The 27,910-nt window shown below is 43.6% G+C and overlaps 1 protein-coding gene across 21 annotated transcripts in view; it reads left to right on the top strand.

The window, feature by feature from the left end:
• The window catches only part of eps15l1a (epidermal growth factor receptor pathway substrate 15-like 1a), a 305,470-nt gene that overhangs the window by 203,258 nt on the left and 74,302 nt on the right, over positions 1–27,910 (top strand). For 20 of the 21 annotated variants that reach the window (XR_007039479.1, XR_007039480.1, XR_007039478.1 and 17 more), the window contains 3 exons: positions 16,476–16,655; positions 24,536–24,641; positions 24,854–24,904. Coding sequence is in view for 16 of the 21 variants with exons in the window: in XM_047373747.1 (XP_047229703.1) it covers positions 16,476–16,655; positions 24,536–24,641; positions 24,854–24,904 (337 nt within the window). In the remaining 5 variants the exon portion in view is untranslated. The remainder of the gene's footprint in view (positions 1–16,475; positions 16,656–24,535; positions 24,642–24,853; positions 24,905–27,910) is intronic. The other variant, XM_047373748.1, reaches the window with a different exon arrangement.

The raw sequence follows: 27,910 nt of genomic DNA, 5'->3' as shown, positions 1-27,910 counted from the left end.
TATGGAGGAGGAACTCCCAGACTTAACCAGAGTTCCCTCCGAGTATCATGACCTCAAGATGGTCTTTAGCAAATCTCGGGCTCTGTCTCTACCGCCTCATCGACCATACGACTGTGCCATTAACCTTCTCCCTGGTGCTCCTTTACCCTCCAGCCGGCTCTATAGCATCTCCGGGCTGGAGAGAAAAGTAATGGAGAAATATATATATATATTGAGTCTTTAGCTGCTGGGGTTATCCGTCCCTCTTCGTCTCCTTTAGGGGCGGGTTTCTTTTTTGTGGGGAAAAAGGATGGTGGTTTACGCCCCTGTATAGATTACAGGAGTTTGAACGCAATTACAGTTAAAAATAAATATCCTCTTCCTTTGTTAGCTTCTGCGTTTGAGCCTGTACACGGCGCTGTTATTTTCTCTGAGCTGGACCTCAGAAATACCTACCACTTAGTCAGAATCCGACAGGGAGATGAGTGGAAGACGGCATTTAAAACTCCTCTTGGACAATTTGAGTATTTGGTTATGCCTTTTGGTCTAAGTAATGCCCCAGCAGTTTTTCAAGCTCTCGTCAACAACATGTTGAGAGATTTTCTGAATATTTTTGTATTTGTATACCTGGACGATATTTTAATATTTTCCAGAAGTCTCGAGGAGCATCGCCATCATGTTAGACAGGTTCTACAGCGTCTCCTTGAGAACAGACTGTTTGTTAAGATGGAGAAGTGTGACTTTCACCAGTCCACCATCAGCTTCCTGGGTTTTGTCTTGGAGGAGGGACAGGTTCGCGCCGATCCAGGAAAAGTTCAAGCAGTGAAGGACTGGCCAGTACCTGATTCTAGGAGGAAGTTGCAGCAGTTCTTGGGGTTCGCCAACTTCTACCGAAGGTTTATTCGAAACTACAGTCAGGTGGCGGCCCCATTGAATGCGTTAACTTCCACCAAAACGACCTTCTGCTGGGGATCGGAGGCTGAGAACGCATTCAACCGGCTGAAAAGACTGTTCTCCCAAGCGCCAGTTCTGATTCATCCAGACTCTATAAAGCAGTTTACTTTGGAAGCAGACGCCTCGGATACTGGGGTGGGAGCGGTGCTCTCCCAGCTTTCAGACCAGGATGGAAGGCTTCATCCCTGCGCCTTTTTCTCCCATCGGCTGAACCCTGCTGAACGGAACTATCAGGTTGGAGACAAGGAGTTGCTGGCCATTAAGTTGGCCCTAGAGGAGTGGAGGAATTGGCTGGAGGGCGCCGAACACCCCGTGTTGGTCTGGACAGACCATAAGAATCTGTAGTACATTCAGTCAGCTAAGCGTCTTAATGCACGTCAATCACGTTGGTCTCTTTTCTTTTCCCGATTTAATCTGTCTATTTCTTTTAGACCAGGTTCCAAGAACATCTAACCTGACGCTCTGTCCCGCCAATTTGAACGTGAAGATTCAGAGAAACATGCCGAGTCGATCCTGCCACCTAGCTGTACTGTGGGCTCTTTAACCGGGGAGATAGAGGATCTGGTGTGGCGAGCTCTTCCTGATGATCCTGAGCCAGGAACTGGACCCCCTGGAAGGACCTATGTTTCAGCCTCAGTGCGATCCAGATTAATCGGCTGGTTCCATTCGTTCAAGTTCTTCGCTCACCCTGCTGTCAGTAGGACTATTGCCGCAATCACCAGACGCTATTGGTGGCCGTCCCTTCACAGAGACGTTAAGGAGTACGTGAAGGCCTGCGCCACATGCGCCAGAAGCAAGTCTTCAAATCGACCCTCCGCAGGCTTGCATCAGCCTCTCAGCATCCCCGGCCGACCCTGGTCCCATGTGGCCTTGGACTTCGTCACGGGTCTACCATGTTCTCACGGAATGACTGTTATTATGACCATTATCGACCGATTCTCCAAGGCCTGCCACCTGGTTCCTCTCAGAAAGCTGCCGTCGGCCCTCCAAACTGCTAGATTGATGGTCAAACATGCTTTTCGCCTGCATGGCATCCCCTGTTGCCTGTTGTCCGACAGGGGCCCTCAGTTTACTTCCCGTGTCTGGAGACATTTCTGTAACACCCTAGGGGCGAAGGTGACGCTAATTTCCGGTCATCACCCCCGGACTAACGGCCAGGTGGAGCGCCTCAACCAGAAGCTGGAGGTGGCCCTGCGGTGCGTGACGTCCCCCTGTCCCGCTGAATGGAGTGACCACTTGGGGTGGATCGAATACGCCCACAACTCTCACGTTTCCTCAGCCACCGGTTATTCGCCTTTTGAGGTCTCGTTGGGATACTAACCTCCGTTGTTCCCGTCGGAGAAGAAGGACATCACGGTTCCTACTGTACAACACCACATCCGGAGATGTAAACGGGTTTGGAACGCCGCCAGCCGGGCGCTTCACCAGACAGCAGCTCGAAACAAGAGTTATGCAGACCATCGACGACTGCCCGCTCCTAATTACCTCCCTGGTCAGAAGGTTTGGCTCGCCGCACGAGACATCCCACTCAAGTCCTTGTTCAGAAAGCTCTCTCCCACGTTTATTGGACCCTACGTGATTGATTCTCTCGTGGGTCCTGCCTCTGTTCGCCTTCGTCTGCCTCCTAGTCTCCGTGTTCACCCTGTTTTTCACGTTTCCCACTTGAAACCTGTTCAGACCAGCACGCTCTGCCCTCCAGCCTTGCCCCCTCCGCCCGCCCGGGATTTTCAGGGCCATCCTGTCTACTCTGTTTGCCGCATTGTGGCCTCTCGACGATGGGGACGTGGATGTCAGTACCTCGTTGACTGGGAGGGGTACGGTCTGGAGGACCGCTCCTGGGTTCCGGGTTCCTTCATCATCGATCCCTCCTTTATCTGGGATTTCCGGGCTTCCCAAGCAGCGTCTTCTGGGCCGCCAGGAGGCGGCCGTTGAGGGGGAGGTGGTGTCAGGATTTGGAGTTCTGCTGCCTGCTGCTTACACCTTTCCAACACTAGGTGCCGCCAGTAGGAGAGTACCTGAGGCGACAGGTGTTGTGCATCTACTCATCAGCTGGGAAGCATAAAGAGGAAGGTTGCCAACACTTCGGCGCCTGAGTGTTTTTGCCTCCGTGGCAATCTTCTGGCCAGCTTTGAAAACTCTGCATGATTTTTACTATGGATATATTTTGAAGGATCTGTCTATGCGAACTCTAACTTCCTCTGTTACCTGTTCCAGGTGTGAATTCTGCCTGATCTGCTCCAGCCCTCCGTAGTGGCTACGGCTACTTCCTGATCCAGACTGTGCCGGGCAAGCTGGTCTTCTTTCCTGACATTTATTCTCTCCCTGGCGGGTTATCCCGGAATCTCCAGTAAGATAACGTTTCTGTTGGGTCTTATTTCTGAGGTTCAGCTATTTATCTTTTCTCTTTGAGTTTTACCGTGAGGAAAAACTTCAGTTGTTCCTGATCTACTTTCAATAAAAACTTATTATTTTTACAAGTTCTCTGAGAGTCTCAGCATGTGGGTTAAGTCGGCTGTAAAAATCATGACACAAAAGTCTGTGACCAGAATTTGTATGAAGGATAATGCTCCATTCATGCATAGAAGTCTTTCACTGTGTGGCTAGCCAGTAAAGACATTAAAGATAAAAGAATGACATAACCCCCTTCCTCCCCCGACCTAAGTCCTTTTGAAAACTTGTGGGCCCTTCTGCAAAGGGAGATTTACAGTGAAGGACTGGGTGAAATGACCTAAAATTCATATCTTGATATATTTGTGCTTTATAGTGATATCCAATATATATTGCAGTCAAAATTAGGTTCTTAACCACTGTTTTATTGTCTGACCCTAGTGGTTAAACAGAACTCAAACTCTGATTTAAACAGCACAATAAAAACAAACTTTACAGCTGTTGGGACCCCAGCCATGGGTAACAACATTAAAGGCCAGTACAAACTTTTCTGGAACTTTCAAAATAAATCGCATTAACCTCCTTCCAGCACAGTCAGGAACAGGAGTAAAATGTGACTTCCCGTGACATCACTGTTTGAATAAAAACCCCGCTTTGCAACAAACATACCTCTTCCATGCAAGGTCCCCAGCAGAACTGGAAGGAGAGACACAGCGCGCTAATGTCTCTTGGCTGGCAAACAGATATAACTCTTCAAACTGGAACCAAGTGTCATATGATCACGTGATCATATGCACTAAGTAGGAATGAATTGCTGTTTGTGTATCCAGTATTAATTTGTGAACGGGGTAATTAAGGTGCAAGCGTGGCTTGACTTTCCTTTCTGAGGTCTACAGAAACAAACTGTGTTCCAGAGAAGGCCCAGCAGAGACCCTGTCTCTACAACGCCGAGTGGAGCAGTTTTTCCCGGTCTGAAGGAAGGACAACGGGACCGCATCACTGTGGCTACAGCAGTAATGTGCAGCCGGCCCGGCAGAACGAGCCACCCCACCCCACAGCTATGGAGGTTAGCTGCAAGTTAACCTTTTGTTCACTGTGGATGCTTTAGTCAACTTTGTCGCCCCAAACAACTTCTCCTCAGCACGGTTCATGCTTTTTTTTTGTCGTCTTGTTCATGTTTTGTCAAGTTTGGATTTCGGATCTGGTTATGCTTTTGCTTCATGTTTTTCTAGTTTGTGTTCAAGAGTCTCTGTTTTGCTCCAGTCACGTTTTGTTCTGTTAATTAAGTTTATTCGGTTCACCTGCTTCAAATTAATCTGTCTCCTTGCTCAACCTGGTTTTCACGCCATGTATTCACACCTGTTCTGTTAGTCGTGGCGGAGACATTTCTCATGCTCATGTCTTGTTCTCTAACCATGTCTTGTCTTTTTGATCATGCCATGCCTATCTTGCCTGCCCGTTTGTTTTGTTCCTGCCTCCTGCCTCCTGCCGAGTGTGAGTTATTAAGTGAGTTTTTCACTTACCATCACGATGCCTGCTCGTCTGCATTCTGGGGTCCAATATCAAATAAACCGTAACAGAATGTTTCCGCCATCCATGGACCCCGCGGAGAAACAGAAGGCAGACGCCTTGGATCGCTGGGTTGAACGGCAGAAGGAGGAGGCGATGAGGAATCTGCCGACCGACCTGGAGGGTTCTACCCTCTCCACTGCTGCTGGAGTAGATGGAGCGTGAGGCAGTTCAGCGCCGTTCTCCGCCTGCTCCCCTGGCTGCGCACTCTGGTCCGGCAGTGAAGCCCTCGCCCTCCTCCCGCCGCAAGAAACGCCGGCGTGGAGCGCCTTCCTGTGGTAAGGCTGGTGAGGAGGTGGTTTCCCAGCCAGCCTACGAGAGGGCTGTGACAAGTAAGCCCGCATCTTCGTCTACCATAGCACTGTCTGCCAGGCTCGCTGCAGCTCGCTCCAGCCCGGTGTTCTGAGGCTCACCTGTCAAGCTGGGGCAGCGCTTGAGGTTCTATGCACGCCAAATAAAGAGCCTCAGAACGACTGGTCTCCTGTATTCCTCTCCTGAGCTGATGGAGAGGATAAGGCAGATAGAGATGGATTAGGAAACGGCAGTAAGGTTGTTTTACAGGTTGTAAAATGTTACGTTACCCATTACCACACGGAAACTGGTACTGGCACCAGAAACGCTATTTCTGATAAAACTCATCTCTTGGCGCTGGTACTGGTCTAGCTGTCAACCTGGGCTGGCTGGAAGAGATAAGAAGTTCAGTACATACATAAGAACCAGAGATGTTTCTGGACTTGGTTACAATTTTTGCATATTGGTACCAGCTGTTAGTGTCATACAAATAATTTATATCTTGTATAAACATTCCATAGAAATCTTCATTTATCCACCTCCTTAATTTCTGAAAATTATGAGATTGTGGAAATTTCTTGCATATTATTAACACAATGCTCATGATAAAAAAACTAAATGTTTCAACAACATCTTCCGTTTAGATTTACCTGTCAGTCTTTCTCTCACCCCTAAGGGCTGACGTTGAGACGAAGCCTCCTCTAGATGGCGACAACCCCTTTGTAGTCAGGCTTTATCATTTCCAGCCTGTGGGTGGACAGACTGATAGGCTCACCTGTTTACAGTGTGCTTTGTATAAGTAGCCCCCTCTTGGATTTTCACAAGGGTAGGAGTTGTCAATAGCACTTGGGATGGACCTTCCCACTTTGGATCAGACCACGTTTTCTTCTTAATGGTCTTAATCAGCACCCAGTCACTTTCTTTCACATCACCAGGAACCCGTAGGGCTTCAGAAACATCACTTGGCAGATTATTAACATTTTGTATGTCTCTAGACTGTAATATCTTCCTCATATTAGTCTGCTAACATTGCATCTTGTTGTGGATCTTTTAGGTCTTTTTGGAGATCAGGGATTTAATAAGGTGTGCCATGTATTATTTGAAAAGGTGTTAATCCACCCTGAGCTGATGGGGTTATCCTCATATTAAGTTTTACTATATCTAAACATTCAACCCAATTTCTTTTTGTTTCTTCCATTATCTTCCTAAGCTTCCTTTTAACTGTCCCATTTGTTCTTTCTACCAACCCTGCACTCTGGGGTGGTAGCTACAGTGTGTTTTCAGGTCAATCGTAAAACATTTACCAAGTTCTTATATGACTTTGTTAACAAAATATGTCACTATAAATCCTTCTTGGAATTCCAAAGAATTCATCAGAACCAGACCCAAACTCCAGCAGAACCAGGAACAAATCTCCATCAGAACCGGACACAAACTCCATCAGAACCAGTTAGGAACCCTCCATCAGAACCAGACCCAAACTCCATCAGAACCAGGAGGAATTCTGTATCAGGACCAGTTAGTCACCCACTATCAGAACCAGGTCCAAACTCAATTAGAACCAGGAGGAACCTTCTATCACAACCAGGTCCAAAGTCCTTCAGAACCTGGCAAAAAGCTCCATCAGAACCAGACCCAAACTCCAGCAGAACCAGGAACAAATCTCTTTCAGAACCGGACACAAACTCCATCAGAACCAGTTAGGGACCCTCCACCAGAACCAAGTCCAAACTCAAATCAGAACCAGGAGGAAACTTCTATCAGAACCAGATCCCAACTCCAGCAGAACCAGGAACAAATCTCCATCAGAACCGGACACAAACTCCATCAGAACCAGATCCAAACTCCATCAAAACCCGGAAGAATTCTCCATCAGGACCAGTTAGTCATCCACTATCAGAACCAGGTCCAAACTCAATCAGAACCAGGAGGAACCTTCTATCAGAACCAGGTCCAAACTCCTTCAGAACCTGGCAAAAAACTCCATCAGAACCAGACCCAAACTCCAGCAGAACCAGGAACAAATCTCTTTCAGAACCGGACACAATCTCCATCAGAACCAGTTAGGACCCCTCCATCAGAACCAGATCCAAACTCCATCAAAACCAGGAGGAATTCTCCATCAGGACCAGTTAGTCATCCCCTATCAGAACCAGGTCCAAACTCAATCAGAACCAGGAGGAACCTTCTATCAAAACCAGGTCCCAACTCCACTAGAACCTGGCAAAAATCTCCATAAGAACCTTGAACAAATCTAAACCAGATCCATGTACAAGCATCCATTAGAAACAGGTCCTAACTCTATCAGAACCAGGTACAAATCTTCATCAGATCTAGGAAGAACCCTCTATCATAATCAGGAACAAAACCCCAATCAGAAACTCTGTGAGAATCAGAATGAAACCACTACTCTGTGACTTATGATGATAAGACCATCTTCTTAGGTCCCAGGGGAGCATAAAAACAGCGATCATTTGATGTCAGCTACTTAAACAGCTTCTACTGCTGTTCCAACACCTGAACAAGAGTGAATAATTTTAAAGGGCAATTTCATAGACTTTTGAATATAGGCTGTGGTAAGCATTAGCATTTTAGCTCATTTCAGCTTATACATTGCTTTTTGCATAGTACATGGGGTAAATTAATATCAGCCTTCATGCTAGTGATAGCCTATTTGCTAATGTTAGCATTTTAGCTTCTCTTTATCCTCTCTTCTCTCTTAGCTGATGAACACATTGCCTTTTTTAGGACATTACCTGTTTGTTTTTGTGTTTCTTCAGGTATTTGTTGTTAGTTCAGTCTTTTCTGAATTTTCTGCCACTTTTAAAAAAATATATTTTAGTACTGAATTCAACTTCTTAGTCTATCTTTTTGCTTCAGTCTATGCCTTTTCAGCTCATCTATGAGCAGCTCTTTCCTGCTTTATTAAAGTTTTTGTCAGTTTTTGCATTTCAACAACTATTTCAACAAGTAGTTTAGAGGTAAAATCACCTTGTTATGCTGTTTTTCAGGTAATAGTCTTCCTGCTTAAACAGATCAGGTGACAGTTTTTCTTAACTGTTTCTTTGCTTTGAAGGTTTTTCAGCTGATATTCTGCTGTCAACCTTAGCCACTTTCTGCCAGCTTTCAACAAGAGTTTAGCATTTCTGTTTTCTTCTAATTTATAAAATTTCAGCAGATTATCTTTAGTATATTTCAGTTTGTTTCTGCCAGCTTTCAGCTAAAAAATTCAGCTTACAGCATTCACACTGGGGTCTACATACAATACATACAATACAATATACAATACAATACAATACAATATACAATACAATACAAAAGTTTTTCTACAATTTGGTTTCAAACTTTTTAAAAATTTTTTCAGATTTTCAGTTTTATAATGTAATCCTATGACGGAATGTTCGTGTCGCTAGAGTGTATGCTCTGGGTTTTTGAATAACCTGAAAAAGAACGAACAAACTCTCCTCACTCGCTCAATTTTCAATCTACCTATACAAATTATACATCAAAACGTAGGATTCTCTTTCGCGATTAAGAAAATGTCACCCTCATTAATGTGGGACAAACAGTTTTCCAGCAACACACCCCGAAGCAACACAAAGTCAACACACCCTCTATAGGAAACCTATAGGGATTTCAGAAAAAATCAGAGCAAAAAATCCTTGAAGTCACATGTTTTCGAATCGTTGCCTCTCGTAAACCGTTCGAGGTAGAGACATGAGCCTTGTGCAGATTTATCTTCAGACCTTGCTGGCGCTCACAGTGAAGGAATTTTTTTGATACCTTTTATCGTTTTGTCATAAAAAAGGTTTGTTTAGGAGTATCAAATCTGTCCTTCCCAAAATCGCTTAAAATTGGAAAATTTTCACATCTCCTACACGGATTTATGTAGACACATGAAAATCTCCAAGATTGTTCACCAATCCCTGCTGATACCTACGGTCCAAAAATTATTTGGATACCTTTTATCGTTTCCTCCTGACGTAATTTTGTTTGAGAGAGAAAAATTCACCTTCACCCAGTTTAAAAATGGTCAAAATTATACACTTTTTCACAGGGTCACATCTCCCAGACAGATTTTTGTAGAAACTTGAGAAGCTCCATGATTGTTCAGCAAGGCCTGCTGATTCATACGGTGCATGAATCAAATCGATAGCCCTTATAGTTTCCGAGTTATTAGACGTTGTTTGAGATCATGTTCAGGCATTTTTCTGTTTTTCTCCATTTTTCCCTTTCTTTTCACCTTGTGTTTTGCCTTTAATATTATATTTTCAGCAAAAACTTGTTAATATTCTCGTTCCCCTGTCCGTTCTGAGAAAAACGGTCCAAGAATGACGTCGATAGCCCTTACGGTTTCCGAGTTATGGGCGGTAGTTCGGGAGCATGCGCCTCCATGTTAAAAGCCCAGGCCAGGGGGAGACAATAGTGAGGTGCTGCATTAGAAATGCTGCAGGTGTCAAGTTACACTGACGCTCTTTGCGTCAACATTCTTCACTGTTCTATTTATAGCTCTGTGTATCTCCTACTGTCTATGTCTGTATATGATTCTGTCTTTGTTTCTGCCTCCATTCACTCCGTGTCTGATACTCGGACACACACACACGCTCACACACACCCACACACACATTCATGGATTACCATCTTTGTGAGGACTTTTCATTGACTTCCATTCATTTTCATTCATTTCTATAGCCTAAACCTGACCCGACCCCCTAACCCTTTGACCATCTTAATAGGAGGCAACTTCTGGTGGCCATTTTGTGTTGAGTACTTAAACAGCATGTACTGCCGTTCTAATAGCTGGACAACAGTGATTAAATTTAAAAGGCAATTTCATAGACTTTGGCATATAGGCTGTTAGCGCATCAGAACCTGGAACAAATCTCCATCAGAACCAGACCCAAACTCCATCAGAACCTTATCCAAAATCCATCAGAATCAGATGGAAACTCTATCAGAACCAGGTACAAATTTTCATCAGAACCATGTACAAAACTCCATCTGAAATAGGTCCAAATTCTATAAGAGCCAAGGAGAAACATTCATCACAACCAGGTCCAAACTCCATCTGAACCAGGTCAAAGTCTATCAGAACCAGGTCAAACCTATCAGAACCAGGAAGAAAACTTTGCCAGAGCCAGGTCCAAATCTCCTTCAGAATCGGGAGGTCCCTTCCATCAGAACCATGGTCCGACATTCCTGAGAACCAGACCCAAACTCAATCAGAACCAGGAGGAATTCTTCATCAGAACCAGTTAGGAACCCTCCATCAGAACCAGACCCAAACTCCAGCAGAACCAGGAACAAATCTCCATCAGAACCGGATACAAACTCCATCAGAACCATTTAGGACCCCTCCATCAGAACCAGACCCAAACTCCATCAGAACCAGGAGGAATTCTGTATCAGGACCAGTTAGTCACCCACTAACAGAACCAGGTCCAAACTCATTCAGAACCAGGAGGAACCTTCTATCAGAACCAGGTACAAACTCCTTCAGAACCTGGCAAAAAGCTCCATCAGTACAAGGAAAGAAAAACTCCATCAGAACCATATCCAAACTCCATCAAAACCAGGAGGAATTCTCCATCAGGACCAGTTAGTCACCCACTATTAGAACCAGGTCCAAACTCAGTCAGAACCAGAAAGAAACCTCTATCAGAACCAGTTCCAAGAAGCATCAGAACCTGGAACAAATCTCCATCAGAACCATATCCAAACTCCATCAAAACCAGGAGGAATTCTCCATCAGGACCAGTTAGTCACCCACTATCAGAACCAGGTCCAAACTCAGTCAGAACCAGAAAGAAACCTCTATCAGAACCAGTTCCAAGAAGCATCAGAACCTGGAACAAATCTCCATCAGAACCAGACCCAAACTCCAGCAGAACCAGGAACAAATCTCCATCAGAACCGGACACAAACTCCATCAGAACCAGTTAGGACCCCTCCATCAGAACCAGACCCAAACTCCATCAGAACCAGGATACATTCTGTATCAGGACCAGTTAGTCACCCACTATCAGAACCAGGTCCAAACTCAATCAGAACCAGGAGGAACCTTCTATCAGAACCAGTTCCAAACTCCTTCAGAACCTGGCAAAAAGCTCCATCAGTACAAGGAAAGAAAAACTCCATCAGAACCAGGTACAAACATGTATCAGAACCAGGTACAAACATGTATCAGAACCAGGTACAAACCTGTATCAGAACCAGGTCCAGACTCTATGAGAGCCAAGGAGAAGCATCCATTACAACCAGGTACAGACTTCCTCCAGAACCAAATACAGATCTCCATCAGAGCCAGATCTAAACTCTATCAGAACCAGGAAGAAACCTCTATAAGAACCAGGTCAAAACTCCATCAGAACCTGGAGAAAATCTCCATCAGAAATGGACCGAAACTCCATCAGAACCAGTTAGGAACCCTCCATCAGAACCAGATCCAAACTCCATCAGAACCAAGAGGAAATTTCCATCAGAACCAGCCCCAAACTCCATCAGAACCAGGAGGAATTCTCCATCAGGACCAGTTGTACACCTAATATCAGAACCAGGTCCAAACTCAGTCAGAACCAGAAAGAAACCTCTATCAGAACCAGTTCCAAGAAGCATCAGAACCTGGAACAAATCTCCACCAGAACTGGATCCAAACTCCATCAGAACCAGTTAGGGACCCTCCACCAGAACCAAGTCCAAATCACCTTCAGAACCAGGAGGAACCTTCTATCAGAACCAGGTCCAAACTCTTTCAGAACGTGGCAAAAAGCTCCATCAGTTCCAGGAAAAAACCTCCATCAGAACCAGGTACAAACCTGTATCAGAACCAGGTCCAAACTCTATCAGAGCCAAGGAGAAGCATCCATCATAACCAGGTACAGACTTCCACCAGAACCAGATACAGATCTCCATCAGAACCAGATCCAAACTCTATCACAACCAGGAAGACACGTCTATAAGAACCAGGTCAAAACTCCATCAGAACCTGGCAAAAAGCTCCATCCGAACAGGAAAAAATCTTTTTAAGAACCTTCTACAAATTTTAATCAGAATCAGGTATAAACCTCTATCAGATCAAGGTCCCAACTCTATCAGAACCAGGCAGAAACCTTAATATATATCAGGTCCCAACTCCACCAGTACTCGGCAAAAATCTCCATAAGAACCTTGAACAAATATACACTAGACTTATGATGATAAGAGCATCTTCATAGGTCCCAGTAGAGAATCAAAACAGCGACCATTTGATGCCAGCTTCTTAAACAGGTTCTACTGCTGTTCCAACACCTGAACAAGAGTGAATAATTTTAAAGGGCAATTTCATAGACTTTTGAATATAGGCTGTAGTTAGCATTACCATTTTAGCTAATTTTAGCTTATACATTGTTTTTGAATAGTAGATGGGGTAAATTAATATCAGCCTTCATGCTATTGATAGCCAATATGCTAATGTTAGCAATTTAGCTTCTCTTTCTCATCTCTTCTCTCTTAGCTGAAGAACACATTTGCCTTTTTAGGCAATTTCCTGTTTGTTTTTGTGTATCTTCAGCGTATTTGTTGTTAGTTCATTCTTTTTCTGAATTTTCTGCCATTATTTTAGCACTGACTTCAACTTCTTAGGCTAGTAGTTTTGAGGTAACTTCACCTTGTTACGGTGTTTTATACCTGATAGTCTTCCTGATTAAACAGATAAGATGACAGTTTTTCTTTGCTATTTGTACTAATTTATCAGATTTCAGCTGACATTCTGGTTTCAACCTTAGCAACTTTCTGCCAGCTTTTAACATGAGTTTAGCATTTCTGTTTTCTTTTAATTCATTAAATTTTAGCAGATTTTCTGCAGTCAATTTCAGCTCGTTTCTGCCAGCTTTCAGCTAAAAAATTCAGCTTACAGCATTCACACTGCATTTTCGCAGGAAATGCAAATTTTTCTAGTTTCCCTTTGGGATTAATAAAGTATTTTTGAATTGAATTGAATTGAATTGACTGTGGGTTTCTCAATTTTTTTTCTCCTGGAACTTAACTTTCCAGACAATACCTAGACTTTCCTATACTAAACATTTTTTATGTGTGCATTTCCTCCATGTTGGTGGCTCAAAAGGACTGCCATAATAGGCACAATCACACAGACTGCCACTGCAGACTGTGTGAAAATGCGTAGATAGCGTGTATTTTAATTGAACTTTGTTAAACTAGACTCTTAAACAAAGAAAGGAGGTCTCAAATCAAGATAGAAATCAGCTAATTAAACAGATATTTTTGAATGCAAATTGCAAAATACTGATATTCAGCATGATGGGTTGGTTTCAGATGTTTTTGAAAACAAAAATATAAAACTCATTTCATGTGATTTAAAGTAACAGCAAATTTAGCCTGAAGAGTCAAAGTCAACTTTATTTTTAATGAAAAAAGTGAATGGATTAATCAAGTGGCTGGTGTAGTCCATGACCTGTTAAAAGTAAAAGTGCTCTTAAGGTACAGTTATTTCATAGATAGAACACTGGAGACCCCTGGAGATGACAGGATCTTAGTAGATGAGAAGATGAGTGAAATTAAATGCTGGGAATGTTAATCATTCTCCCTTCATAAAGCTACACCTTTACTTCAGGGTCCATCCAAAAATGATCCTTTTAAAATGAAGTCGGACACTGCCTAAAAAACTAGAGCACATTTATTGAAATAAAGGCTGTTGGAGGGTATTAACAATATTTTCTTTTAATAATTGTTAATAAAGGTTTTGACCACCAATGCTCCTCTTTCACCTCAGCCAGACTGTTTGATGCCTTGGTATCTCTGTCAGCCAGTCCACATCCATGCTGCTGCCTCCAACAGTCTCCTGAGTTTTCTAATGTTTTCCCTTTGTCAGATTATCAGACAGTCTGTTGCCAGCACAAAACTGAAGCAATTTTCATGACAATGAGCAAACATCTCTCTCCTACAAAACGATTAAGGTCAAAGGTCCTGTTTGTTTTAATTCCTGATAATTCAATTCAATTCAATTCAAAAATACTTTATTAATCCCAAAGGGAAATTAAATGTTGTTGTAGCTCATTATGAGGGTTTCCTCAAAGAGCCATTGTAGATGCTGATGGCTGTGGGCAGGAAGGATCTCCTGTAGCGCTCCGTCTTACAGCAGATCTGAAGAAGCCTCTGACTGAAGACACTGTTGTTGTAGGACAGTCTCATGAAGAGGATGCTCAGGGTTGTCCATAATGAAGAATCCGTCTTTCCACAATGATCTCCAGAGGTTCCAGAGTCATCAGAGTAATCAGTCCTCCAAACGGATTTTTTTTCCCTCACAAAAACTGTTGGCATATAGATGGTCTCCTAAGAAACATAACTTCACTTTTTACATTTTTAGAGATTTAGGTGTCAGGTTTTCTAACATTTTGTGTTAAGGGCACTGCAGTTGTTCTGAAATAAAGGTAATCCTTAAAAATACAGCTTGCCTAATAATTGTGCTCATAATGTATGTGTTGGTACTGAAAGTACTTTAATGTATGAATGAGATGTATTGTTTTGGTTAAAAAAAATATACTGTCATGTAGAGGTCAGTATTTGCAGAACCCTCGAACCGGATGAAAACCAGCGGTCATGAAGAGGACTATTAGAAAAAAAAGGCATCAACAGGCTTCGGCAATTTTCCAGAGCTCTGAATGTTTTCCTTTTTAATTTTTCAAGAAGACTTTTACATAGGTCTCACCTATGGCTCTAGTGTAAAGCGCTTTGAGAGGTCTGTATGACTGGAAAGGTGCTGTATAAGTTCAGTCCATTTACCATTTACCATTTACAGTTTCTGGCACCAGGGTCACAGTATGAGCAGATCTGGCAGGAATGCAGCTTTTTCAAAAACTCCCATCATTCAAAACACTCACAATTATTCTATAATCCTGCTTAAATAACCACAGACTCCACCACTGCTCCACCTTAAGGGTTTTTACCTAAACAGTGCATTTAAACAAAACTATACCATTTGCTACCCAGGTTCTTTTACACACACCCACACACGTTACATCTGGTCTTCCAATGATACAAATAAAGTTTACAAAACAAACAAGAATCAAATCAAACAAAAATTTCAGTCCACTTCCACCCTCAACTTGAACCCACTGGTCTGCCCCAATGAGGTGAATGATTAGGAAACTTCCAACACGTGGAGTCATTAGGATGCCATCATGTTTGCACTTCATAAAACTTGCCTCCAGGATGTTTACCTCAAAGAGAGAGAGGTTAGTGGTCTACAAAATAAAAGCATTACATAACAAACTTCGTTTTAGCCAATGTACATGTGTGCTTCACCTTAGTGAGGGAGATGCTTCCCAGCACCCTCACATCTCAGAATGTCTGAATGACATGCTTAATTTGTTTGGCATTTTTCTAAAGCTACTTAGATGCTCAAACTAAGGGTGTATTCACATCAGGAAAATCCTTTGGTCCGCTTGTTTGGTCCGGACCAAAAGCGAACTTTATTTTTTTCATTTAGTACGGTTTGTTTTCACATTGTACTTTTTGCAAGTGAAATATTACTTGTAAACAAAGCCATGCGGGTGACGATCATTGTTCCCATTGGACAGAAATGACGGGGGCGGGACAGAGGACAGACCCGGACATTTAGGAAAACATCTGTAGACGTGCTGCGTGCAGCCCCCCTGTTCTGCATATTTGTGTCGTTATTACAGCTGCAATATTATGGTAAGAGAGCAGCTCATTCAACACAGACTTTGAGATGTTCCATTTATAATTTTGGAACCCCGTCGGAGAATGCATGCTGAACGCCAATGTTGTTTACGTGCCTTGTCCCACAACAAGCCGGTAGCGTTGCTAAGCAACACACAGCTTATCAGGTATGATTGCCTTACAACACACACCTTTGCTACCGGCTACAGCGGCTTTTTATGTCCAAAGAGACCTACGCTTTTTGTAGTTGGTTCGGATCGGGGCCAGTTTGTATTCAGACCATAAGCGAACCGCACCAGAGTCCATTTGGAAGCGGACCGAGACCACCTCAAAAAGTGGGTCTCGGTCCGGTTGTTTGGTTCGGACCAGGGTCCGCTTGAGTGTACTCACACCTGCGCAAAAGGTCCGGACCAAGGGGGGAAACGAACTCTGGTCCGTTTAAAGCGGAGCAAAAGTGGCAAGTGTGAATACATCCTTAGTAATTTGTGGACTTAAACCTGCCCAAAACATTTACTCTTTATAGTATGTCGTTTGCTGCACAACGAAAGCAGTTAGGGAAACATGCATGTGAAAAGTAGGAAAATCTGTATTTGCATATTTGTTTTTGTATTTTGCAGGCTCGCAGCAAGTTGTCACAGATTCAAGACAGTCAGCAGGAAGTGTCTAAAGGTATTGAGCAGTATAACAGTACATTTAATGGAACCGACGGAGGCAGTATGACAAACCTGGCCGACATGAGCGAAGGCTTCAATGACAGAGAGCGTGGAGCCTTCTCAGCTGCAGGGAAGGGAAAGCAGGTCAGGAAACTTACATATCCCATTGTAAATAACATGTTTCCATTTCAATAAGCCTTCATATATGAAAAATTAAGATTAAAAAACTTCGTACTCGAATTCGTCGTCTTCCGCTTATCCGGGACCGTGTTGTGGGGGCAGCAGACTCAGCAGAGACGCCCGGACGTCCCTCTCTCCCCAGAACTCCCCCGGGGGGAGCCCAAGGCGTTCCTAGGCCAGCCGAGAGACATAGTCCCTCCAGCGTGTCCTGGGCCGTCCTCTGGGCCTCCTCCCGGTGGGACGTGCCTGGAACACCTCCCGAGCAAGGCGTCCAGGAGGCATCAGGTTGAGATGTCCGAGCCACCTCAACTGGCTCCTCTCGATGTGGAGGAGCAGCGGCTCTACTCCGAGCCCCTCCCAGTTGGCCGAGTTCCTCACCCTATCACTAAGGGAGTGCCTGTCAACCCTATGGAGGAAGCTCATTTCAGCCGCTTGTATCCGGGATCTCATTCTTTCGGTCATGATCCAAAGTTCATGACCATAGGTGAGGGTAGGAACATAGACTGACCAGTAAATCGATAGCTTCGCTTTTCGGCTCAGCTCTCTCTTCACCACAATGGACCGGCACAGTAACCCCATTACTGCGGCAGCCGCACCGATCCGTCCGTCGATCTCCCGCTCCATTCTTCCCTCACTCGTGAACAAGACCCCGAGATACTTGAACTCCTCCACTTAAGGCAGGAACTCCTCTTCAACCTGAAGAGGACAAGCCACCCTTTTCCAGTCGAGAACCATGGCCTCAGACATTGGAGGAGCTGATCTTCATCCCAGCCGCTTCACACTTGGCTGCGAACCGCCCAACGTATGCTGTAGGTCTTGGCTACAGGGGGCCAGCAGGACCACGTCATCTGCAAAAAGAAGAGACGAAATCAAGTGGTCCACAAACCAGACCCCCTCCGGCCCTTGGCTGCGCCTAGAAATCCTGTCCATAAAAGTTATGAACAGGACCGGTGACAAAGGGCAGCTCTGCCGGAGTCCAACATGCACCGGGAACAGGTCCGACTTAGTGCCGGCAATGCGGACCAAACTCCTGCTCCGCTTGTACAGAGACCGGATGGCCCCCTAATAAAGGGCCCCCGATTCCATACTCCTGGAGCACCCCCTATAGGGCACCATGAGGGACACAGTCTCCCAACAGGTCCACACAACACGTGGACCTGTTGGGCCCACTCCCATGAACCCTCGAGTAACCTGTAGAGGGTATAGAGCTGGTCCAGTGTTCCACGGCCGGGACGAAAACCACACTGCTCCTCCTGAAGCCGAGGTTCGACTATCGGCTGGACTCTCCTCTCCAATACCCTGGCGTAGGCCTTACCAGGAAAGCTGAGGAGTGTGATACCCCTGTAGTTGGAACACACTCTTCAGTCACCCTTCTTATGAAGGGGAACCACCACCCCAGTCTGCCAGTCCAGAGGCACTGTCCCCAACCGCCACGCAATATTGAAGAGGCGTGTCAGCCATGACAGCCCTACAACATCCAGAGACTTGAGGTACTCAGGGCGGATCTCATCCACCCCCGAAGCCCTGCCACCGTGGAGCTTTTTAACCACCTCGGTGACTTCAGCCTGGGTGATGAAAGAGTCCAACCCCGGGTCCCCAGCCTCTGTTTTCACCAGGGAATGCGTGATGGCAGGATTGAGGAGATCCTCAAAGTACTCCTTCCACCGCCCGATAATGTCCCCAGTCAAGGAGAGCAGCCTCCAAACCCCACTGTAAACAGTGTTGGCGAAGCACTGCTTCTCCCTCCTGAGGCACCAGACTGTTTGCCAGAATCGCTTCGAGGCCAAGGTAGTCCTTTTCCATGGCCTCACCAAACTCTTCCCAGGCCCGGGTTTTTGCCTCTGCCACAGCCCGGGCCGCGGCACGCTTGGCCTCACGGTACCCGTCAGTCGCCTCAGGAGTTGAATACATCCCTGGCCGAGGCCTCTGTCAGATGTTTCCAGCAGACCCTCACTATGTGCTCTGGCCTACCAAGTCTGTCCGGCTTTTTCCTCTTCCAGCGGATCCAACTCACCACCAGGTGGTGATCAGTGGACAGCTCAGCCCCTCTTCACCCGAGTGTCCAAAACATGCGGCCGAAAGTCGATCATCGACCTCCTGCCTAGGTTCCTGGTGCCAAGTGCACTGATGGACACCCTTATGTTTGAACATGGTGTTCATTATGGACAATCTGTGACTAGCACAGAAGTCCAATAACGAAACACCACTTCAGATCAGGGAGGCCATTCCTCCCGATCACGCCTTTCCAGGTGTCACTGTCGTTTCCCACGTGGGCGTTGAAGTCCCCCAGCAGAATAATGGAGTCCCTGGGAGGGGCACTATCCAGCACCCCCGACAGGGATGCCAAGAAGGCTGGGTACTCCGCACTACCGCTCGGCCCGTAGGCCGAAATGACTGTCAGAGATCTGTCCCCAACCTGAAGGCGCAGGGATACGACCCTCTCATCCACTGGGGTTAACCCCAACACGAGACGGCTGAGCTGGGGGACAGCAAGCAAACCCACCCCAGCCCACTGCCTCTCCCCGTGTGCCACTCCAGAGTAGAAGAGAGTCCAGGCCCTCTCGAGGAGATGGGTTCCAGAGCCCACGCTGTGCGTGGAGGTGAGCCTGACTATTTCTAGTCAATATCTCTCGACCTCCCGCACAAGCTCAGGCTCCTTCCCCCCCAGTGAGGTGACATTCCACTTTCCAAGAGACAGCCTAAGCATCCGGGGATCGGGCCGCCGAGGTCTCCACCTTCGTCTGCCACCCAATCCTCTTTGCACTGGTCCCTCACGGTTCCCCCCTGCAGGTGGTGGGCCCACTGGGGGATGGCCTCGCGTCTCTCGTTCGGGCTTGGCCCGGCTGGGTCCCGCGAGAAGCAACTCTCCGATGAGTCCCGACCCCAGGCCTGGCTCCAGGTTGGGACCCCGGCTCCGTCGTACCGGGCGACGTCACGTGCCTCGTTTGTTTAGTCCTCATGAGGGTGTCTTGAAAAACCTGTAATCAGGTTTTGTTTTATTTTTCTATCCCTAATTTTCACCCAGTCCTTCATCACTAGATGTTTTTTAAATCTTGACTATAACCTTTTCACAGTTATAGTTTTTCAATTGCGGGACACCACCTTTTAAATATGAGCTGATAAAAATATGGTCGTTGACAGTACATAAATCATTTTTAAAGACTCCTTCTGAAGCTTAGGATCTCTCTTAGCAGAATATATAAAATAACAAGCCAGCGGGTCCAACAAGCAAGCTAACGATCTCAATCCACATTAATGAATCCATTGAATTCTTCATCTTCTGTGTCACTTCTGTCTGAACAACTCCACCAACTACACAGGAAGATTAAGCGCCGTCTCCTCTTCTACAGGGTTGGCATCAGACTTAGCATCAGGTCCAGTTAATCCAGTCTTTCTGAATCATGACAGGATGGTTTCGGTTGTCACTGAAATCCATGCTTTGTTGATCCATCTTCGGTGGCAATTTCAATTCATCTCCACAACATGCTAGCACAACTGTGAAGTGTGATTTATCATGACCAGTTGTCAATGTTTTCACGCTTTTGTGCCCTTTCTCTGCGACACTTCAGCCCATGGGGATGTCAAATGTGAAGGGAACCTCATCCAAATTGATGATATGATTCGCTAACACGTTTTGTTCAGTTACCTGCCTTTCAATAAACTTATGGATACTGTCGACACTGGCTTTGAAGTCTGCTGGCAGTTTCTGATACAGTGTTGCCCATGCTCTGATAGAGAGGTGGTTGTGTTGCATGAACCGCCTTGACGGGCCTTGACACCAAGAAAGCCGTCTGCAAAGTCATATATATTCAGTTCATTGGCAACTACCAGGGCATGAAGACATAACTGCACCGTTGACAAGCCTCTCCCAGCAGCACCTTGTTCAAGCACCCATCTGTGGACTCCTTCCTCCAGCTCTGGCCATCTTGCTCATGTTTAGTCTGCAATTAGCTTTCTTTGTTTTCTTTATTGCAGTAAGAATAACCCCTGCTTTTTGCCAGTCTCTCAAAAATTTCTTACTCACTCCAAACTTTCTTTTTGCTGCTCGATTACCATTTTCGGCTGCATATTTAATTTAGTTCAATTGAAAAATAATTTAGTAATCCTATCGGGAAATTAAATGTTGTAGCTCATATTCTGCAGGTTTCTTTAAAGAGCCGTTGTAGATGCTGATGGCTGTGGACAGGAAGGATCTCCTGTAGCGGTCTGTCTTACAGCTGATCTGAAGAAGCCTCTGACTGAAGACACGTTTTTGTACGACAGTCTCATGAAGAGGATGCTCAGGGTTCTCCACAGTGCTCTTCATTTTATAAAGAATCCGTCTTTGCACAATGTTTTCCAGAGGTTCTAGAGGAGTCCCCAGAACAGAGCCAACCTTCTTTATTAGCTTGTTGCGCTATTTTAAGCCCGTGGCTCTGATGCTGCTTCCCCAGCAGATGATGGCAGAAGAGATCACACTCTCCACAACAGACTTATAGAAGATATGCAGCATCTTGCTGCAAACACTGAAGGACCTAAGCTTCCTCAAGATATACAGTCTGCTCTGTCCCTTCTTGTAGATGGCTTCACAGTTGCATCTCCACTCTAGTCTGTTGTCCAGTTGAACACCGAGGTATTTATACTCCTCCACCACCTCCACTTCTTCTCCCATGATGGAAAAAGTGTTTGACCTATTTTTGTTTCTCTTAAAATCTACAATTATCTCCTTTGTTTTATTCATGTTCAAGATAAGATGAATCTTTCCACACCATGCCACAAAGCACTCAACCAGCTCCCTGTACTATGCTTCTTGTCCATATCTAAAACACCAGATGACTGCAGAATCATTTGAGTATTTCTACAGATGAAAGGAGTCTACTACTTGGAGTTTGTAATCTGCAGAACAGGATACTCTTTTCTGTTTATTCAGTCTTTTTCAGTTTTCAAGTTAATGTTTCTGTATTTTTTTTCAGTGGTACAGGAGCAGCATATACTGTAGTTGTCACATACCTATAGAGCCTTCTTGTGGTTGTAAACGGTAATGTTTAGTCATTGGTTCATGTCAGTCAGTACAAATTAAACATGTAAAATTTTAAATGTAAGTCTCACCTGTCTATAAATTGTAGGACCAACCAAACTATGAAAAAAAGGGTTGACTTACAGCCCAGAAAATGCGCTATTTAATATATTTTTATATAGTTGTTTATTTGTTAGTGATAGAACTTGAAGCCAGATAGAGTCAACCCTCTCACTCACCAGGAAGAACTCCCTATATCATGGCATATAGCTGAGGGTTTGTGGCCATTCACCCAACAACTCTCTGGGCAACGCTGGAATAGGGTAAAATCTATCCCATCTCCAGGGTTGAGCTCCAAAGCCCAAGGTGTACTTTAGAAGTACATATAGTTGGTGTTGGGGTCATCCATTTTGGTTTCACCTGCACAGCTCAACAGGAGCTCCTTGGAAATAAAACCCACTTCCAAGGGGATGAGTTTTCCTCCTTGTTGATTCAGGTGACTAAACGGTTCTTCAATTTTTCCCTGGACGGATGAGAAGTTTACCGTTTTTTTTTTTTTTTGAGTTTATCACGGACGCGTGATCCCCCTCCCCCCTCGTTTTTCTTCAGACCTGACCCATCGACAACCAGTGGAGAGAAAAAATCAACTTCAAAGTAATTTTGTTTTTTTATGTTAAATCAGATAGGTGCATTTAGAAGTCTGGGCAGGATGAGGCATAGTTAAGGTGATTTAGAATCACCAGTAGTTAATCCAAGGTGTCAATTTGTTGCATGAAATACTGATTGAAGTGTTTTATGCTGAGCTGTGTTTTGATTTGCTGTGCAAGGTGCGTGTTCATGTTTTTGTCCAGCTGATCCCAAATCAGCCAGGAGTTAAAAGTTGAACTTTTAAAGTTTTCCATTCAAAGTAACTGTGGTTTGGGCCTCACCTGACCACTCCTATGTTCCAGTTTTATTACTGGCGTTTTTCCACTGAGTTCCCGCCTCAGAGTTCTATGACTCTTTGTTCGAGATTCAGGGCAATCAGCTGCTAGAGGGTAAGGGCACAACAGCCCACTGTCTACAAGCTGATCGCCACTAACGAGATATTAGCACACCAGGAGAGCTTCTCTTTCCAAGTTAACCCAAATTGCACATTTTGTCCATAAAACTGCTGGTTTGATCTTCATAGACACTCAATGTGCATATATTTTCTTTTATTATTATTGTTAGGTAGTTATTTTTATCCCCTTTGTGTAGAAAAGTGCTTGTTAGTTAGGTGAAGGTTTTTGGACTAGAATGGTGGTATATCAGAATTATATGGCTTCAATAAATCTTCATATTTATAATTAAGAGAAGCATTTGTGTTTATTTTGTGCAAGAGTGATTTATCCATCAAAGTGAGGTCGAAGTTCCCCCACCTTCGGTGAAGCAGTTGAATAAACAGTGACATTATCAATTATTAATAATAAATGACTAATTGTAATTATTATGAGCTTTGAGCCCATAATCACAACACCAGAAGACACCTCTGATTTCTACTGGTAAGTAATGATTTTTGGTTAAGAAATTATTTTCCTGAATTTTGATTTTTAACTATACTTTTTGATAAATATTAATGAATCAATAATCATAATCCTTAAATCCTTACTCTTCTCCCAAAATAACACACCAGTTATGGCACCTTTCCAACCATTTAGGTAACATTCCTTATATAATATATAATGCCACCAGGTACTTGCCGTTTAGCTCCACCCACACAGAAGGCCTGGCTCCTTGGTCTCTATTCCAAGTGGGATTTGCCTATGATGGTGGTCTTCCACCCCTCAAGATTATTAAACTGCTATTTGTCTCATGACTCTCCTGAGGACAATTCAATATGGGAGTCCCTACCAGGAGCAGAATGCCCTAACATCATACCCCCCAGCATCATAGGATTACTCAAACTCTGCCACCACATTAAGGTGGCATTTCTGTAGAATGGTAAAATGAATAATAATAATGAGTAGTTAGAATACTAACGGAATAACATAGTTCTGAAACTGAAAATGCAATAATAATGGTAGTAGTGATTATAGTACTGATAAATAACATATAAATAAATATATGTTGGTTTGTGTTGACTATCGCCAAGTTTTAGTTTTAAATTATTCCATTCACTTTCATTGTTTTACATGAAAAATAGTAACAGTTAACTTGAACTTTTTCAGAATTTTAACAATAGAACTAATTATGAAGTCTAAACAAATTAACAAAAGGTGCTAGCATACACTTGCACTAATTGGTACTCCAGTGTGTCAGCATCACAATTTTCTCTTGTGTTAGATCATGGGCTCTGTACATGATTAATCGATTGATTGATTTACTTATATTTCAAACATGTAAATGGTAATAGAAATAAATCAAGTGATGAGAATTATCCACACAATTTATAGGCTTACAGAAGCCAATGAAGGAGAAAGAAGTTACCACTTCAGGCACCTTATTTTAGCAAAGTTATTTATATTTTATACACAAAGAACATGAGAAAAATTCTGATACAATGACAAAATTAATTTACATATTAAAAACTAATTAAAAATAATTGGTGTAGAACAGTGGTGCCCAAGTCCACTCATGGAGAGCTACTATCCTGTCAAAGAGAAAACATCTTCATTGGCCTTTTAATAATCTGTGTCACTCAGCCTCAAATGAAATGCATAAAAGGAATTTAATCAATAGCTGATGGAGTAGCCAGATAATAAGCCATACCTGATGTTCTGTAAAGTTAAAGAATTCTGCTGATTGTGTTTGCTTTTTATGCCTCAGAAAAATTGTCATCCACACAGTCCAACAAAGCCTTTTCTCTCTAAACTTCCCCATTTCACAGGAAGATCTGTTCAAAGTTAAGTCATCAGTGTTCAACGATCAGCCTCAAGACCTTCAGACGGACACTTTCCACTCTGAAGACCCATTTAAAACAGACCCATTTAAAGGTTGTCACACCTTTTACTTTTACCCCTCTTCCCCTTTGTATGCCCTTACCTTATACAGTACGCAGTTTTTCTGTAAATTTTTTTACAGTCCCTTTTCGTTGATTTTCTTTCTTCTGTAGAGCTTTTCGTCTTTTCTTTGGTTGCTAATGGATTTTCTTTTTCCCTTCTTGCCTTATTGTTGTCTCCTACTGTACACATTTCTTCTCTTTTAGGTGACCCATTTGAAAATGACCCGTTTGGAAAGCCACGGTCTTCATCTACAGGTATTTTTCGACAACATTTATTTTAGAAGATAATCACGTCAGATAATTTCAGTGCAGACGTTTGTGTCAATCTCAGAATAGAACTTTAGATAACATTTTTCATGGTCTTATGAAAGACAATCTTTATTGTTTTAATCAGTTAATTTAATAATATGTGTTTATGTCAGACACGAGTAATTTGCATTTCAGTGTATATTGTACAATGGGAGAGAAACAAAATATCATTGTCTTAAGTTGTATACAATGAGTATGTGCAGGCTTACTCAGAGGAAATAGCCAGAGGAAAAAATTCAATTCTTTAATGTCTCCTTTCACTAGAGCTAATTTTGACAGGATTTCTGTAAATTCTTATTGTGGGTCTTGTACTACTTGTTGTACATAGTGTAACACTTATGATGTGGTTACAGTAACTTGAATACACTAGAGAACACACTTGGACCAGGCTAGGCTACATAAACACCCACACTTATCACTGCTCCAGTAGCTTGGCCCAGCTACTGGAGCACAGACCAGAGCAATAAGTTTAAATTGCTGACTTATTATTTGTTTAGGAAAAAAAAAAATACAACAAACAGTTGGAATTCACTTTACATAAAGTTTCACACTAAATAAAGGAAAGTATCCTTTTATTTTAGGTGACACAGTCATAGGTTCCCTTTAAATATTAAACCTATGATCTGGTCTTAAAGGGTATTATTTTCTCAAACGAGGTTTTTGTTTCTATTTAAGTTCAAGTTTCTACTGTTGATCCATTTTTGTCTACAGTTATATCTTTAAATTCTGTTTGAGATATCTCAGCGGTATTTCAAAAGTTACCTTGATGTTCCTGAAGGGTTATTCCGATGTCACCGAGTCCTGTGCTATTTTAGCAGCAAAGCACGGTTGACCTTCCAGTATGAGTACCTGAACATACAGGTCCTTCTCAAAATATTAGCATATTGTGATAAAGTTAATTATTTTCCATAATGTCATGATGAAAATTTAACATTCATATATTTTAGATTCATTGCACACTAACTGAAATATTTCAGGTCTTTTATTGTCTTAATACAGATGATTTTGGCATACAGCTCATGAAAACCCAAAATTCCTTTTCTCACAAAATTAGCATATCATTAAAAGGGTCTCTAAACGAGCTATGAACCTAATCATCTGAATCAATGAGTTAACTCTAAAGACCTGCAAAAGATTCCTGAGGCCTTTAAAACTCCCAGCCTGGTTCATCACTCAAAACCCCAATCATGGGTAAGACTGCCGACCTGACTGCTGTCCAGAAGGCCACTATTGACACCCTCAAGCAAGAGGGTAAGACACAGAAATTTCTGAACGAATAGGCTGTTCCCAGAGTGCTGTATCAAGGCACCTCAGTGGGAAGTCTGTGGGAAGGAAAAACTGGCAGAAAACGCTGCACAACGAGAAGAGGTGACCGGACCCTGAGGAAGATTGTGGAGAAGGGCCGATTCCAGACCTTGGGGGACCTGCGGAAGCAGTGGACTGAGTCCGGAGTAGAAACATCCAGAGCCACCGTGCACAGGCGTGTGCAAGAAATGGGCTACAGGTACCGCATTCCCCAGGTCAAGCCACTTTTGAACCAGAAACAGCGGCAGAAGCGCCTAACCTGGGCTACAGAGAAGGAGCACTGGACTGTTGCTCAGTGGTCCAAAGTACTTTTTTCGGATGAAAGCAAATTCTGCATGTCATTCGGAAATCAAGGTGCCAGAGTCTGGAGGAAGACTGGGGAGAAGGAAATGCCAAAATGCCAGAAGTCCAGTGTCAAGTACCCACTGTCAGTGATGGTCTGGGGTGCCGTGTCAGCTGCTGGTGTTGGTCCACTGTGTTTTATCAAGGGCAGGGTCAATGCAGCTAGCTATCAGGAGATTTTGGAGCACTTCATGCTTCCATCTGCTTAAAAGCTTTATGGAGATGAAGATTTAATTTTTCAGCACGACCTGGCACCTGCTCACAGTGCCAAAACCACTGGTAAATGGTTTACTGACCATGGTATCACTGTGCTCAATTGGCCTGCCAACTCTCCTGACCTGAACCCCATAGAGAATCTGTGGGATATTGTGAAGAGAACGTTGAGAGACTCAAGACCCAACACTCTGGATGAGCTAAAGGCCGCTATCGAAGCATCCTGGGCCTCCATAAGACCTCAGCAGTGCCACAGGTTGATTGCCTCCACGCCAAGCCGCATTGAAGCAGTCATTTCTGCAAAAGGATTCCCGACCAAGTATTGAGTGCATAGCTGTACATGATTATTTGAAGGTTGACGTTTTTTGTATTAAAAACACTTTTCTTTTATTGGTCGGATGAAATATGCTAATTTTGTGAGATAGGAATTTTGGGTTTTCATGAGCTGTATGCCAAAATCATCCGTATTAAGACAATAAAAGACCTGAAATATTTCAGTTAGTGTGCAATGAATCTAAAATATATGAATGTTAAATTTTCATCATTACATTATGGAAAATAATGAACTTTATCACAATATGCTAATATTTTGAGAAGGACCTGTATACTAGCTTTGAGGCTGTAATATTCGTTCACTCTTCAATTCATGTAAAACAAACATTTTACCTGTTAATGGAAAGATTTAAATATTATACAGATTCTACAGTTTTTTGGGCTCCTCATGTTTGAGGACAGTTCTTTAGATAGTGCTCTTTACAGATGGGCTACTTGACCATCAGATAAAAAACTAACTTGATACACATCTTGAAGACTCAAGTGTACACAAAAAGTGTAACAGTAACAGTTTGTATGCATACAGCGACCTTTTTTGCTCCACTGAAAACAGTCAGCTTGTCCAAAGCCAAAATGGATGAAGTGTAGAGACAACACAGTTTTTTTTATGCAAGCATGAACTAGGAGTGGGACAGGAACTGATAACAGAGGCCTCCTGAAACCATGCGCGACTGGTACTCCTCGGAACAGTCGAACACTCCTTTTTCCTCCTGACAAAAAACAACTCCTAATATGGTCATAGCCTTGGATAAACATGGG

Source organism: Girardinichthys multiradiatus, chromosome 9 (genome assembly GCF_021462225.1).
Source record: "Girardinichthys multiradiatus isolate DD_20200921_A chromosome 9, DD_fGirMul_XY1, whole genome shotgun sequence".
In the NCBI taxonomy this organism is placed as follows: domain Eukaryota; kingdom Metazoa; phylum Chordata; class Actinopteri; order Cyprinodontiformes; family Goodeidae; genus Girardinichthys; species Girardinichthys multiradiatus.
This window is presented reverse-complemented; position numbering and strand designations above follow the sequence as displayed.